Here is a 13,877-nt window from a genome sequence, read left to right on the forward strand (position 1 = left end):
TAAAAGGTGGGGAGGGTGGTGAGGAGTAAGCAAAGGCACAGTAAGTAATGGATCCAGAAGTCAGTTTTAGATGAAAGAGCTAAACTAATAGTCTCAGAAACCAGGTCAAACGTGAGTGCACACACTTACCTTAAGTTCCTGATCTAACTTGTCTAAACTACTCTGAGATGCACTTCGCTGTTTAGTGCCTTCTATGTCCAAACCAGCGACATCCTTGTAAAATACACTTGCTCCAACAACAGAACCGCCGTCTCTAGTCTTCCCACCCGATAAATTGACTCCAACAGCACACCACAGCTTTTTTGGGTTTAAACAGAAAAATGGTGTTAAGTCATTTTCTTTCTAAAACTATATAGAAGTTTTCACATTTCTTTAAAAACATCTAATGATTACAAATAGAGATCTCTAATGTCCAAAGAGCTCTAGTATAAAACTACAAAATGGACAATAACCTTGCCCACAGAAACAGAATTTAAATATTTTTGGTTTTTTAAAAAAAATTGAACCACAGTTTAAGTAATACTACCTTTAACTTCAAAATTAATTTACCTTCATTGATGTATCTTTTTCATCTAGAGGTCTGAGATAGACAGGCACAGGTAAATTTTTCATCTTATTTTCCCCTTGTCCATTGGTTACCTAACAATTGGGGAGGGGAGAGAAAGACACACTGGTAAGACTCATCAGAAGTGAACTCACAGAACCACTGAGACATAGGCAAGCGGTGCTGTTACATATTTACTCTTTCAAATCAAGTTCCATTTAATTTTGTCATTCTTATTTGAAAAATAAGCACAAAATCAAATGGCAATTAGAGAAAATAAGATGCTATGGGAGCTCAGAAAAGATACACTACTTCACGCAGCTGTTAGTGCCTGTATGTTTGTGGGAGTGAGTGTATGTGGGCACGCGTGCCTGTGTCTGAGGTAGGGAACACGGAATGCACAAGCCAAGTTCCTGACGACCTGAATTGAGCTTTAAGTTAACTTTGAAAGGTTCCATGACAATGGCGTCTTAAAAATTTTAAACAATAGATGCTTTTTTTTTTTAATGAAATCTTCAAATATTAAAACAGAACAGGATAACCTCAAGCCCCATGCACTCCTCCTATTGACCCCTCTCCCTCCTCACAGACTCAGGGGCATTTCTTCTGACCTGCAGGGCTCTAGAAAACAGCCTGAAAACCACTGCCCTCAACACTTCTCTAAACATGGGCCATATCCATGCAGCTTGAAATGAGCGGGTTTCGGATGTGTATTTCGAGTCTTTCACGATCGGGCACACTCCGCTCCCCCTGCATCTCCTGCTAGATGCTCTTACCGTGTTCACACGTTACCTGCTTGTACTTCTGAGGCAGACTCCAGCCAAAAGCCTGCACTCTACCATCTGCCTTCTGAACGTGCGCCTTCACCTGACGATACTGTTCTCTCTTTTGTTCTCTGCGCGAGGCTAAACTAGCTTCAGTTCTAAAAGGAAAGGAAATTTCCCTTTTTAGTTAAGTGAATATAACATCAGCTCATCTCCCCCACTCTGCTAAAACAGCAAAAATAACAAGAAAACATTACTTTGGCATCAGACACTTTACAGACACTGTATAATTTAATGTTAATGTCTCTGAGATATGTTACTTTACTTCAAGGTAGCCAAGTTACAGGAATAGTTTCTTTATAGACATATCCAAACCCTCACAGCTAATCTGATAAGGGGTAAGAATATTCCGAACTATTAAGTTATTTGGGGCATAAACCCTAGTCTCAAAAATACTTACTCTTCACTTAGGAAATCAAAGGCTTTGGACTTATCCCCAGGGAGTTGAGATAAGGTGCTGCTTCTTTTCTTGACTGAAGGAGTAACATGAGAAGTGGGTGCATTGTATTTCAAATTAACGGGTGGTTCGGGCTTCTTAGCAGTGTTACTTGAGGAGCTGAAAAGTCGGCTGAAGCTAAAATGAAAATAAGAGGATGTGTGCGTGAGTGCATGTGTGTATGTATTATACGCACAGTGAAGAACAATCTATAATTTTCTACAAATTCCAGCGAGCTTTTACAAGGCAATGAGTGAGAGACAGGCAAAAAGGTTGTAGTCACACTACAACCTTAGCGGTAACAAACAGCCAAACTCAGACATTCAAGAAAGTGAAACTATTGCTTAGAATGGCAGATCCTGTTCTTTAATTAGCAATTCTCATAATGAAAGGAAGAAGCTCTTAAGTACAGGGAACTTCTTGTAATGAAGAAATAAAATAAGATGGTTCCTTTAGCCAGCTCCTACTTGGTGCAATATAACAGTGGTTGTTAAACAGCAAGGTTATAGCTGCATAGTTTGGACAGAAGCTTAGTAAGCCAATTCTAAAAACTGTCATAATAAAGTACAAGAAAATCTATTACTATTTTAACACACATCTTAATACATTTTCTTAAACCTTAATTTAAATAACAATTTTTACATTTACTCAAAAAAAAATCGTTTCTATTAAATAGCTGATTCACCAAAGAGGGGTAAGTTTTAAGCACAGTACTTCTGGCACAAACATAGTTCAAGTCCAAAACACACACTTAAACACTGCTCAAACCCCACAAACAAAAACACTAATTCTTTACTTTATAAAGCTCCTTACAATCACACAACCAGTGAATCAGTAACTTACTTAATGGGGAATCTAGGAAATTAACAACTCTAAGAATAATTCCCCATTATTTTATTTAATTTAGCAGAAGATTCCACCAAATGCATAAGCAACGTGATGCAGCTTACAACAGTATGATTTTTTTTGTCCTCAAGAACAGCCTTACCGATCTGGCACACTACATACCAAAAAGAAAAAGTTCAGTTTAGCTATATACCCTAAATTTAAGAAAGAAAGTAAGAAGACACAAAATTATTCTTGAAAATAAATTTTACTCTAAACTTCTTGTCTGAAAGTACTGTCTAATGTCATTATGTGTTTTTAGATACTTACAACTGCCAAATGCTTGACCTTTTTTTTTCCTGCATGGCTGGATTTTCTCTTGATGCTCTATAAGGAAAGGGAAACAGGGAAAGAGGGAAGGAGAGCAGGGGTGGAGAGATAGGGAGGGAGAAGGGAAGGGGAGGAGGAGGGGGAGAGAGAGAGAAGGGGGAGGGAGGGAAAGAAGGGAAAAAAATGTGTTATTAGTGAGGCATTCCAGCTTTCTACCTGAAGAACAAGGGACCCAAGAAGTCCATGAAACACACAGAGGAGAGGCAACAAGTTCAGTTATTTTGATCTATCATGTGTCAGTCAGTCCATTAAGGCCAAAACAACTAATGTAAATAAATACCATCCCTCCTGCAAGGAGCACAGTCTATTGATAGAGACAAGATTGTCATCTGTGCTGGACAGCCAGCCAACAAGCCTGAATATTAATATTCAAATTTTTTATTGAAGCGATATCCCTCAACTCTCCCTTTTATCAAAATATTGCCTTATAAATCCTTGTCTCTATATAAAGGTGTCATTCATCTAACATTTCCAGATCTCAAAAACTAGTTCTGATGGGCCATTTTTCACAGGACTAAAATTTTTGTATCACTGGAAAGCTGAACAGGATAAAAAATAAACTGCACTGACAGGTAATTCAACAAAAAAAATTTCTGTAAAGCATTCTAAACTGATTTAGTAAGACTGTAAGAATTTTGCCATCACTATCAGAGCCCCCTTCTGACTTCTTTAATTTTTTATTTTATTTTTTTAACATTTTTTATTGATTTATAATCATTTTACAATGTTGTATCAAATTCCAGTGTAAAGCACAATTTTTCAGTTATACATGAACATATATATATATTCATTGTCACGTTTTTTTTCTCCGTGAGCTACCATAAGATCTTGTATATATTTCCCTGTGCTATACAGTATAATCTTGTTTATCTATTCTACAATTTTGAAATCCCAGTCTATCTCTTCCCACCCTCCGCCCCCTTGGCAACCACAAGATTGTATTCTATGTCTATGAGTCTATTTCTGTTTTTTTTTTTTTTTTTAAGATTTCCACATATGAGCGATCTCATATGGTATTTTTCTTTCTCTTTCTGGCTTACTTCACTTAGAATGACACTCTCCAGGGACATCCATGTTGCTGCAAATGGCGTTATGTTGTCGGTTTTTATGGCTGAGTAGTATTCCATTGTATAAATATACCACTTCTTCTTTATCCAGTCATCCGCTGATGGACATTTAGGCTGTCTCCATGTCTTGGCTATTGTAAATAGTGCGGCTATGAACATTGAGGTGCAGGTGTCATCCTGAAGTAGGGTTCCTTCTGGATATATGCCCAGGAGTGGGATTCCTGGGTCATATAGTAAGTCTATTCCTAGTCTTTTGAGGAATCTCCATACTGTTTTCCACAGTGGTTGCACCAAACTGCATTCCCACCAGCAGTGTAGGAGGGTTCCCCTTTCTCCACAGCCTCTCCAGAATTTGTCATTTGTGGATTTTTGAATGATGGCCATTCTGACTGGTGTGAGGTGATATCTTATTGTAGTTTTGATTTGCATTTCTCTGATAATTAGTGACACAGAGCATTTTTTCATGTGCCTATTGATCATTTGTATGTCCTCCTTAGAGATCTTTTATTTTTTTTAATACTAAATTTAAAACATCTTCTAATTCACTGGAGAATGCTAAAAGAAAGCTCCCATTTTTTTCACTTGTGGACTATCATTTGCTTCTAGAATTAAAAATAGTAATTAAAAGTGGAGCCTGCCTATATGCCTCATTTTTTAATATATTTATTATTTATTTAATATCCTTTAAAAGCTGGAAATAAGAATATACTTATTAGTACATTAGTTTCTTTGCCCAACAAATAAATATTAGAACACTGATCTTCCTTCTTAGCAGCTATAAGCAATTAGAATTTTTACATACTGCAACTTTGCTATGCAATACGTTTCATTCATTAGTATTAAGTAAATGATTTAATTATAAGGAAATAAAAGCTAGGTGTTAGAAAATATGTTCATAAACTTTAAAACAGTATGTCACTGTGCTCTGTTGTTAGTAGATCTGGTGGGACAATCCAAACTCAAAAATATGGGCAAATTAGGGGGCATCTAATTCATAAATTTCTCAAGTAATTTTAATTCTAAAATTAAAGTAAGGCATGCTGTTACTGAGGATGTGACCGTTAGATGGCAGCATTACATGATATTTAAGATCCAACTGACAAAGATGTCAATGGAAGTTGCATTTTGCATGAATAGTCAGAAAGGGGGAAAAATCAGGAGTTATTTTACACGAAGACAATGAGTAAAAATGACTGATTTCCTATTTAATATGCGAAATTTTTATCTCTTCCTGATATTATTGCAAAAGTAGTGTCAATTTCTACATTCCTTTGAAAAATAATTGTTGAAAGAAATTTTCACATGTTGAACTATGGGAAGTCATTCTTGTTTAAACATAATTTAACTCAAATTTTATGCTAACTAAAGCCTGTTTGTGATCTATCAAACATATTGTACATCTGCTTTAATTATTAAACAAAAGGGTGCAATGACCAGAAGTCAAGAATGTCCATGTTTAAAATAAAGGTTAAATGCCTTCTTTTCCTAAGACATCAAAGCTGGTACTCCTTCAATGGATAAACTTCCCTTTCCAGGTACCAAAGCCATACTGGCTTGCTGTGTACACATGGATCTGGGTTTTTTTGAAACCTTGAAGGAATGTATCACTCATTTGTCTGATGTTCTTTGTTCTGACAAGATATAAAACTATGCTGAAAACCATGCTTCTCTGGAGCAGTTCCTCAGAGTTATCTAAGAGGCTGTCTCCTGAGGTACTGTTTTCAGTCTTGCTCACATAAAACCCTTTTCTGTTCCTATTAAGATTGTTTATTGATTATTTTTGTCAACAGGCCAGCATTTAAGTAATAACAATTGCTTTTTAGAGGTTGTGGGACAGACAATTCTCCAAGAGCCCCCACTGGCTCAAAAGGCACCCACTTTGATCACACTCTGTTATTAACTGCCAGTATTTCTTTAGATCTCTCCTAGTACACAGGGCAAGGGCCTTGGATCCCCAAGACAGGACTCTAGTTCTGAATGAAGAATTATTCAAACCTAGGAAACAATAAGTAGAAAAACACCAGAGGTACTTCTCATACAAACCGAATCATCTCTGTCCATCGAACAGCTTCCTGAAGCTCCATCAGCCTCTCTTTATACTGGTTTCTCTCCATTAGAACTCGGGCCATTTCTACTCTAGTAAACCGCTTCCTCTGGGCTGTGGGAATATCACTCTATAATGAGAAGAAGGCTACAGATCACTCAGGGAGCCTATGTCGGTTTTAGTGTTAGAGCTCAGACTTAAGCAAAAGTCTTTAAGATTTTAACATTCCTTAATTTTTGTAATCTAATGGATAACTTAAAGATAGCCTTATAAAAATAAAATCAACAAAGAGATTTAAATAATTACTTATGCGTGAAAAGAAGTAAACAATTTAATTTCTGAATATAAATACACAAATTTGAACATATAAAGGAAATACAGAGAACAGAGCAGATTTTGAACATAACCAAGAAAGCTGTTATCTCCACAGATTTAATATGCTCACCTGGAAGTGCTGTTTTCACAACAGTATTTTAAATTTATGTTCTATAGCAAATGCTAGTTATTCAGAAATTAGTTACAAGTTAGTACCAGCAGAGGTTCATTTATCTCAAACTACCAATCCGGGGGGGAGGGTACAGCACAGTGGTAGAGTGCATGCCAAGCGAGCACGAGGTCCTCGGTTCAATCCCCAGCACCACCATTAAAAAGAAATACATGAACAAATAAACCTAATTACCTCCCCCTCAACAATAAATAAATTGAAAGAGTTTAAAAAAAAAAAACACCAATCCATATACACACTCAAGATTAGTGTAAAGCGTAAACTTACTGGCCAAGGTACTCAATGCTATGCATCACTAAAACACCAAAAGAAATGTAAGACGGTGACAGCAGTGTTAACCAGAATTATTCTTAGAGAGAATGGGGATGTTAAGCATGGTAAGACCCCAAAAGGGAATGCTCAAGTCAAGTTCCTTCTACTGCTGATTTCTATAGGCTGTTCAGGAGGGAAAGGCTGGCTGAGCTGCAGGGCTTTCGTTTTGCTGAGTGTAGTATGCACATTTTGAATCAAAGATGAAAGGCACAAGACTGTAAGAAAAAGGCTGAACTTAGCTTAGCCCTCAGCAGTCTCCTCCTTCGTCCTCCTGCCACAGAATTTAACCTCTCCTTAAAAAAAAACTCAAACAACAAAAGATCAAAGGATTTTGAGTTTGCAACACAACAATCTCACTACTAGATTCCCTGTAAAACCCTGGAAATCCTCTGGAAAAACCAAGAGCCTAGCACTATAATGTTCAAAACAACAGCATTGTTTGTGGTAGTAAAAAGCTGAAAACAACCTAAATATTCATTAACAGGAAAACAGATGCATAGATTGTAGCACATTCATGTAATGGGATATTACAAAGCAGTGAACATGAAGGAACTACAGCACTGTACTACAGTACAGGTGAACATCAAAAACCTAACACTGAGAAGAAGCAAATCTCCAAGACTAAATACACAGAAAACACAAAAAGAATGAAAATTAAATACCTTGTAAAGATATGTGTATGTGTGGTCTGATAATTTATTTTTTTAAGTTAAGAAAACAATAAATACAGGAGAATAGTTTCCTCTGGAGGAAAAATGAGCACACCATATGTACCTAGAAAGCTTAGCATATGGATACCACGTGGGAGCATGACCTATCCTATTCGTGACTACAAATATGATTTTGACTCCCCCCCCCATCTTTATAATGCTATAGCTAAAGCCTAATTAACAAGGTTTCTCCGAAATACTAACATGTGGTAAGGCAAGAAAATAAGTCCAAAATTATAAACCTACATCATCATCCTCTTTTGCTTTTTGCCTTGCATCTTCAGCTTCTGCACGAGCTCTAGTGGAGGGAAAAAAATCAAAACATGTTATCTTGAGTTAATTTCACCATTTTAAAAAATAAAAAAATAAGTCAAAAATTTTAACGACCATGAAATGATTACTTTTCTTTTTCCAAAGAGAGTATTTAGCTGCCTTCATTTAGGGGAATGTTATCATAGCACTGTTCTCAGAAAAACAGGTATTAAAGCTGGGTAAAGGAAAATAATGAATGTTTATAATTCCCTGATTAGCAATATTTGAACAGTTCTAACTTTTTCACATCATTACATCCACAAAAAAATTATAATATTCAATAAATGGAAGGGTCTGCTCACAGCGGAGGCAGTCAGCCAGGCAGTTCACCCTACCCTAGGCAGCTCTGTGCCCTTTGTGACTTGGGTTACACCCAAGTCTCAGGGTTACACGTCTAACTGCTGTGGCATGATGGAAAAGACTGCTTGGTTTAGAACAACATAGTGGAAACTTACTTCCTAAGCTCTTCCTCCAATTCTTTGTTCTTTTCCTCTAGCTTCATTTTGGCTTGTTTCACAGCCTCCAGCTCCCCTTGCAGCACGTCTTTTTCACAGGTCAGTTCATCCACTTTTGCTATCAAATCATTCTTCACTACATTCAATGCATTTCTAAGAAACACATAGTTCAAGTGCACCATTACAAAAAAATATTCTAACTCACAGATTACTTCTCTTGTAGACTAAAGTGAACTATACAATCATAAAGCTAAATAATAATCAAATATTTTAAAGGTATTCTACCTGATGCTGTTTGTAGATAAAGGTAAAAAAGAAAAAAATTCACAAAGCAATGGTCTAAGTTTTTACACCTCCCACTTATCAAAGAATAAATGTATAAAGCAAGGCAGATCACCTAATTATAAAAAAAGTCAGAATTAAGAAAGATTAAAGCTTTAACAAATAGTATAAGGGTAGTGTTGTTAATAAGCTCTAAAAAATATTATCTAATCAATAAAGTAAAATTAATCCTTGATTCTACATTTAATAATTAATCAGAAAAAAGCCTAAACTTGAAAACAAAAAATCAAGATCTAGTTCCTTCTGGGTATAGTGGGCACAGGACCTCATTACAGCTGCCTTCTGTTTTGGATATATACAGAAGTTCCAAAGCTGCTCTGACTCAGCAAATTAACAAAGGGGCCTGATCTGCTCTTCCACGTGACTCAGTCCGCATCACACTAAACAAAACTCCAGCGTGTTTGAGAGCCTAAGACGTCTCAAGTTGCATCTGAGACCCTGCAACTGTGGAGGACAGTGCTGAACAGGAAGACTGGTATAGATCAAAACATTTATACAGAAATAACAGAAGCCCCAAGAGGAGAGGTAAGAAAATAGAAATCCCATTGGAGGGAGCAAAAACCACAAAGGACACAACCAGAAGATTAAGAGAAAGGCATGGATACTTGTAGGGTAAAAAGGAGATCAAAATCTGTTTCTGAAAAAAACAGAGCAATGAAACATACGTATCAGTGAGATAAGGTCCCATTAACTATTTGTGTACGTGTGCACATACAAGCCCATACGCAGAGAAGGGGAAGGAGATGGGGTAGTGAGACTGCATTTGTGCTGTATTAAATTAAAGAAGTGCCACTGATTTGATGAGAAGAAAATTCAGTATTTGTTCACTGTTAAAATTTTGTAAATACTTACTTGGTTTCCAATAGTTGTGTATTTTCTAATATAAGATTCTCAACTTCACGACCCATTCCTATCAAAGAAAAAAGATTAAAAAGTTTGAAAATAAATTTATCAAAATCATATAAACTTACAGTAAGCTATAGTCACAAACTTAATTTTATAAATTTTACCTGTCCTTTAGTAATCTCATTTTGTCTATAATTTCATTTGACATATTTAATTGTATGGACTATAAAATTATAATTATCTACCAAAAACAAAGCTAAAGATTTCGTAGCCAATTTTTTATAACTGTTAGTCTGTATTTTGTTTCTCATAGACAGTATTTCAAAGGAATAAAGACTTTTCTGCCAAATATTTTAAAAAGCAGCAGTATTTATGGGGAAAAAAGAATAGCATTAATATAGATCAAAAACTGTTTTCAAATCACATCTGATATGGTAGGCCTTTGCCTAAAAACTAGGTCTTAACAGAGAACAGGCAGAAATAAGAAAGACTGAACTCCAATGCAGATGAAACCTTACCAAAGAAATTATGGTCTTAAAGCCCATGCATTCCATGTAAAGCAAAAACAAAGAACAAGAAATGTTTTATATAAGAAACAGCACTAAAATTGATCATTAATCTGTAAGTTTTATGCATGATATGAAAAACATCTGAAATCACAATGTTATGATTTAAGGCATAATGATGTGCAAAAGACAGAAATTAAGATGATGTCTTTCATTCATAAGGATGCTCTGGTAAGTCATACCTTAACAAATGCTTTACCAATACTTTGTCAAAATAAAATCGAATATAGAGTGAAAAATCCCAGATCAATACTATAAGGTTTCTTCAAATTGCCACCTCTGTTTAGTTGTTAATTTATAGAACTGTGCCTAATAATTTAATGAGTCCTGTAAGATAGGTTAATGTTGGAAAATCACATACAATGAAAGAAGTAATACATAAAACACACCCCTAAAAAGGGAAGAAAATATTTCAAAAGAAAACAACATAAGATAAAGGAGTTACCATGTCCACTTATTTTCAAAAAGAGGTAATATTTCAGATGACTTAAAGATAATTTAAACCAAAACCAATCTAGGAATGCTAAAAACTCAATGCTCACACACGGACTCATATTTTATATATTATAAATTGTAATTATCTCAAATATTCTCAAAGAACAGGGTACTTCTACCATGAAGAATAGATATCAGAGACAGTAGCTTATTTAATCATCTATCTATGTATTCTCTAAAAACTGAAAATAAAGACAAACTGAAAAAATTTCCAAATTTCAATTCAAAAAAGAATTTTGGCAAGATACGTGAAATACTTTAAATATTAGTGTTAACTTTTCAATAAAGCTATAGAGTCAGAGGAAACAGGGTTGAGGTTGGCTGAAAGAAAGTTTATATAATGACTATGTTTGCTAAACTCTCAAGCACATAGGCACATAAGCATAAAAGCTGAAAATATGTGCAGGGCAAAAAAATAATAATAATAATTGAGCAGAAAAAAATAATGAGAAAGCATTAAATGAGAACAGCGGCCAAGAACACCTAGCTTTAAAAGGCAGTAATAATAAAGTATTTAAAAGCATACACACCAGAATATTCCCCTGGGTAAGCAGCCCAAGAGAAAACATGAATGAGAATCTCAATTAGATTGTTTTCAGAAAGCAAGATCTACACTCATTTATTTCAAAATGAGAGAGAGAAGCCAATGAAATTGAAAAGATATAAAGAAACCAAACACAATACAGTATATTATAAACAGGAAAAAATTTCCGAAATATGTACTCTATGGAAATTATATCCTATGATGTAGTTTCTTAAGTTTACACATTCCCAGTGAGGCGTTCTCTTAAAATCTAGTGTATAAATGTAACGTGATCAATAGGACTGCTTCAAATTTTCACTTTGAAATGTGTCAATAAAAACTGGTAACTGTTAAGAAAAACATAATATGAAGTGGCCCTGTTCCTATTCAAGATTCAACTAAGGATAAACTTAGGTCTAATGAGCAAAAACCTGTCTGATAGTTTTTAAAGTAATAGGCATCTCATTTGCATTTTAGCAATGATTCTCAAGCTAGGTCCCATAAATGGGCTTCTGAATTATCTGTTAATTCCTTGAGAAAGTATGCACAATTTTATCTATTTCTGTAGGTACGTTTTTTCAAAAGTACACTAGTCTCTTACAAATTCTCCTATAAAGGAGTTTTAATTCCAAAAGATAAAGAAGCATAGATTTAGAGGTGAAACAAAACTGTTAGAGCAATCCATTCACTTAGTTGCTGTGCTAAGTGCCATCAAGACTCCACAGTTAGCAAAAGTCATAGTTATCTTCACCACATTGAGCTTACAAGGAGACAGGTACATTAAAAATTACAGTGAAGTATGAAGAGTGGCCTAATAAGGTGCAGTGCCATGGGAATATATTTCTAGACAACTGAGCTTTAACTAGGGGATCAAGGCAGAATTCCTGGGAGAGGTTGTGCCACTTAATCAAAGACAAGAAAGGGATAACAGAGATACATACATTATCTTTTTTTTAAAGCAAAGAAGCAAACAATCCTTCATGACTGGTTGTGAAGAGAGATTTAAGCAGCAGAACTGAGCTGATGGTGAGGTCATTCATTGAATTATTATCTGTTGGTGTAAAGAACAGCCTTGAAAGACAGGACAACATAGATGTTGACAAACTGAGCTTTAGGTATATGAACTATGAAGCTCTTCAAATCATCTTAGAGTTGTCTAGTGGGCTGTCTGGAAGTCTGGGGATCCAGAAAAAAAATCTTGGATGGAGATAAAAATCTTTGGGGCAATTAGCCATGAAAGCAACAAAAAACAAGAGCTAAGATTTCCTAAACATGGAAGAAGGCCTGAGCTAGGGAAATCTGAAAGATAAGTCAGAGAAAGCAGATCTTGCAAAGAAGACTAAAGAGGAATAGTCAGAGGCAGGAAAGAATACAGGGAAGTCACAGAAACCCAGCAAAGATAGTTTTAAAGACAAATGATATTTGAAAAGTCATGTGAGATAAGTGAGCGGAACTTTCGGATATAGCAAATAAGAAGGTTGCTTCAGGGAAGGTTAGTGCGGGGCAGAATGCCAGACTGCAGTCTGCAGAGGTGCAAGTGGGACAGTGGAAATCCTGCTAGTTAAAAGTAACCACACTTAAGTCTTTTTTCCACTGGTGTATCACAAGTATCTAAATAGTGCTAGGCACACAACAGACAACTACTTCGTTGATACTGCCGCATAAAAGTATGACTAGAAATGGGAGGAGAATGAGTGATATACAGTGGGAAGGTACTAAAGATACGGGGTCAGAGGTGGGAAGTATTTTTTTTTTAAATGGAAGTGACCTGAACATATTTAAATGGTAACAGGAAGAAGTTAGCAAAAATAGTGAAGTTGAAAATACAGAATTTAATCAAGAGAAAGAAAAAGATCACTGAAAACAAGAAAGTCAAGGGATGAGACGCTGATCAAGTTAAAGGACAAGCTGTGGGGGGTTATCTCTTTTAAATTATTAAACTGGAAAAAAGTAATCTAAATACTGAGTATACGTACAACTGCAAAAACAAGAGAATAGTTTTACAACAACATAGTAATTAGAAAAATATATAATAATTCATAGAAATAGACTATGTACTTATTTATCAACCAAAGATAAGTTAAGGAACGTTGGGGAACAATTTTGCTAGTTTAACTACTTTCCATTTCTTGAGTATTGTACCTCAATTGCTATCAGTGAACTGAACAGAAGAGAAGCCAAGGGACAACTATATGCCTGGAGATTTCATTTAATATCTTTGACCAAGAAATATTCATGTAGGCATAAATCTCTATACTTAATGTAATATATTAAAATCTAATATGGAACATTCTAGAGATAAATGTATCAAATTCTGCAATAGGGAAAAGACAGTAGTTTACAATCTATTTCTTATTTTCAAAGTGGAAAGGAAGCCAGAGTATCAGAATTTTGCTTTTAACCTATTTATTATGCTTAATTTTCTGACTTAAACAATGGACGCTTTCAGAAAATATTTGATTTAAATGAACACAATGATTTCTAAGTACTAAGTGGCTTCTTAACGCTTTACAAAAAAGTTTGGGGCCAACAACATCAATAATGGTATTATTCAATATTGGATAAGGCAGCAGAGTATACAAACTAAATTTAAAAAGCACTTCATTCTAGTTAAATACAAAGGGAATGCATGCAGGAATTTTGGGGGGATGATGTATATTGCTTCTGCTGGTGTTAAACAA

General features: G+C 35.3%; 1 protein-coding gene across 7 annotated transcripts in view; it reads right to left on the minus strand.

Moving 5' to 3' along the window:
• Positions 1-13,877, minus strand: part of SPAG9 (sperm associated antigen 9) — a 132,983-nt gene that overhangs the window by 24,260 nt on the left and 94,846 nt on the right. For all 7 annotated transcript variants that reach the window (XM_072938687.1, XM_072938686.1, XM_015251314.3 and 4 more), the window contains 9 exons: positions 9,619-9,676; positions 8,425-8,577; positions 7,904-7,955; positions 6,130-6,260; positions 2,960-3,016; positions 1,769-1,942; positions 1,337-1,466; positions 550-639; positions 130-297 (listed from right to left, as the gene is read on the minus strand). In XM_072938687.1, coding sequence (XP_072794788.1) covers positions 130-297; positions 550-639; positions 1,337-1,466; positions 1,769-1,942; positions 2,960-3,016; positions 6,130-6,260; positions 7,904-7,955; positions 8,425-8,577; positions 9,619-9,676 — 1,013 coding nt within the window. The remainder of the gene's footprint in view (positions 1-129; positions 298-549; positions 640-1,336; positions 1,467-1,768; positions 1,943-2,959; positions 3,017-6,129; positions 6,261-7,903; positions 7,956-8,424; positions 8,578-9,618; positions 9,677-13,877) is intronic.

The sequence above is a fragment of the Vicugna pacos genome, chromosome 16, assembly GCF_048564905.1.
Source record: "Vicugna pacos chromosome 16, VicPac4, whole genome shotgun sequence".
NCBI lineage: Eukaryota > Metazoa > Chordata > Mammalia > Artiodactyla > Camelidae > Vicugna > Vicugna pacos.